Source organism: Condylura cristata, unplaced genomic scaffold, assembly GCF_000260355.1.
Source record: "Condylura cristata isolate star-nosed mole 26May11 unplaced genomic scaffold, ConCri1.0 scaffold00015, whole genome shotgun sequence".
Taxonomy (NCBI): Eukaryota; Metazoa; Chordata; class Mammalia; order Eulipotyphla; family Talpidae; genus Condylura; species Condylura cristata.
The window spans coordinates 2,941,896-2,944,311 of record NW_004567116.1 but is presented as its reverse complement, the minus strand read 5'-3'; the positions used below and the strand labels follow the sequence as shown (position 1 = coordinate 2,944,311).

Genomic DNA, 2,416 nt, shown 5'->3' with positions numbered 1-2,416 from the left:
ACTAAGATGGAAGCAACGGGGGGGGGGGTTGGCAGGCAGCTCCACAGTCAGCAGAAATCTGGGGGGTCACCCTGAGAATGTGGCTCCGACCAGCCCTCAGGAAGGAGAGCGCCTGGGCAGCACAGCCTGTGCGGAGGCCCGGAGGCCCGAGCGGCCGGCCAGTGGCTGCAGCGAGGAGCCTGGTGGCGGGAACAGAGCGGAGAGGGGCTGAGGCCCAGTGAGGACACAGTAAGGACTCGGCCTGGCCTCTGACTGAGGCTGCAGCTCTGGCCAGGCTTCCACACAAGTGGGGTACTGGCCACTTAGGGTCTGGGCCCTAGCAGCTGGGCCCCTCTCTTATCGGAGCTCAGGCTCTGGCCTGCCACCTTGCCCTTTCCAGGGGCAGCTGCCCAGGGCCTTGCGCTCTCCCCACGCCAGGCCTTCGTCGGTGCCGTTCCCTCTGCCGGGACACCCTTCCCGCTGCTCTCCTCTAGCTGTCTCCTAGCCACTTCTCAGGCCCGGGAGGCCCCGCTCCTCCCAGAGGCCCCAGTGCCCAGGCCTGGCAGGTGCTCCCCACGAGCCCCGAGACGCCGGAGCACCCAGTTTCGCCCGCTGTCCCCCACTCTCCCCTGCGCTGTGAGCTCCCGGAGGGCAGGGCCAGGGCCCTCGGGTGCTGGTGGGCCTGTCCTGGCCCCGGCTCAGGCCGGGCATGCAGCAGGCACTCAATCACGGGGCCAGCAACGAGGGGACGCAGGAGGGTGGCTGTGGGCAGAGCACGGCCAGTGTCGGCTCAAGGAGGACCCCAACGGGACAGGCTTCGGCAGAGGGCCTGGGCCCCGCCCCCAGCGGGCCCCCAGTTCTGGGGGGGCATCTGACCTCCACAGGGAGGGCTGGAGGAGACGGGGAGGGAGGGCTGTCGCTGGCCACAAACAGACCCTCCCCGCATCCTGGCTGTAGCGACAGCTCTTAGTGCTGCTCTTATTTATTCCTGACCTTCTCTGCCCCTTTTATTTTTCCCCCTTTTAAAACCTGGCCTGGGCTCCGCCACTGCTGCCGTAAACACGCCCCGGGATTTATCCAGCGGCGCATTAACCCCTGGCCCCCGGCTCACCAATCATCCTGCTGCCTTTGCAGACAGCGGGACCCTGCCAGCATGGCGGGGGTGGGGGCGGCTCCGCCTAGCAGGACTGGCCAGGGAAGGCGGCACGGGAGGGCAGGGCAGAGGGGCCGTGCCCCGTCCTCGGCCTTAGCCTGGCAGCAGAGCCCACCTGACCTCTGACCTCCTGCCCACCTGGCCCTGGGGGGCCCTCCTGGTAGCCCTTAACCAAAGCATCAGGAGGTTGACAGTCAGCAGATCCCACTCTGACCACATGAGACCTCTGTCCAGGTGGCCAAGCTCCCTGCTGGTGTCAGGAGAGGGCACAGGCCTGTGTTTTGCTCTCAGAGGTGGGGAAAATGAGGCCAGAGGGCGCAGGACCTTCTGAGGGCAACTGGGCATCAGGAGCAGGCCTGGTCCCTTTCACCTCAGGTGCCCCCCTCTCCCCACACACCCCACGACAGACCAGGAGGCCACTGCTCACGGACGGCCTGCCAGGGTCGCCCGGAGGCTGGAGGCAGGGCCTGCCTGCCCGTCTCTGGCCCTGTCCAAGGTGTGGCAGGTCCTGCAAGACCAAGGGCAGGGGAGGCAGTAAAGGGGGAAGAGATGAAGAAGGGGGGGTGGCGGGAGGTTTGGGGAGAGGTGACAGCTGTGAAAGCCTGGCCCTGTGGGCCAGGCCACGGGAGGAGAGAGGCAACACAGGACCCCACCCGCCTCCGCACCCCCAGGCCCCAGGAAGGGTCCACTCACCACCTCCGCCTCCGAGCAGGGAACTGTTGGCTGCAAGAGAGAGAGACAAGGCGGGTGAGTTAGGGTGGCTGGGGGGAGGGCCCAGGACCCTGGCTCCTCAGACGGGCAGAGGGTCTCCCCTGACTCCAGAGAGGGGGGTGCGGGGCTAGAAGTCTCTCCCTCTGAGGCTCCTAGTGGCCTGGGGCTTGTGGGGTGCGGGGTGGGGGCAGGGGAGCCACCAGGGCCTGCCACCCCAGAAGTAGCCGACCACAGCCCCAGGGTGTCCCGTCACTGGGTCCTCTGGCCCGTCTGCTAGGCCCATCCACACCTGCCAGCTGCCAGGTGCAACCTGGGAAACAAGATGTCTCCCCCGCGGTGCTGCCCAGGAGGGAGGTGCCTGGGGAGGAGGCGCAGCGGGGCTGGGGTGCCCACGGGCCCAGGGCACCGGACCAAGCAGCCCACCGGGGCCGCCACTCGGTGGCTGCTTCCCTGACTGGCAAGCGGGGGGGCGGGGGGGGCCGCCTGATCACTCCCTGGCCGGGGATGGACTCAGGCTGCAGTGGCCGCTGACTGCTCTGTAGTCCTGAGACTGACCCCCGCCCCCAAGGAGGC

The 2,416-nt window shown here is 68.1% G+C and overlaps 1 protein-coding gene across 2 annotated transcripts in view; it reads right to left on the bottom strand.

Moving 5' to 3' along the window:
• MACROD1 (MACRO domain containing 1) overlaps positions 1–2,416 on the bottom strand; it is a 116,763-nt gene that overhangs the window by 10,125 nt on the left and 104,222 nt on the right. For both annotated transcript variants that reach the window (XM_004682682.2, XM_012725578.1), the window contains exon 4: positions 1,826–1,855. In XM_004682682.2, coding sequence (XP_004682739.1) covers positions 1,826–1,855 — 30 coding nt within the window. The remainder of the gene's footprint in view (positions 1–1,825; positions 1,856–2,416) is intronic.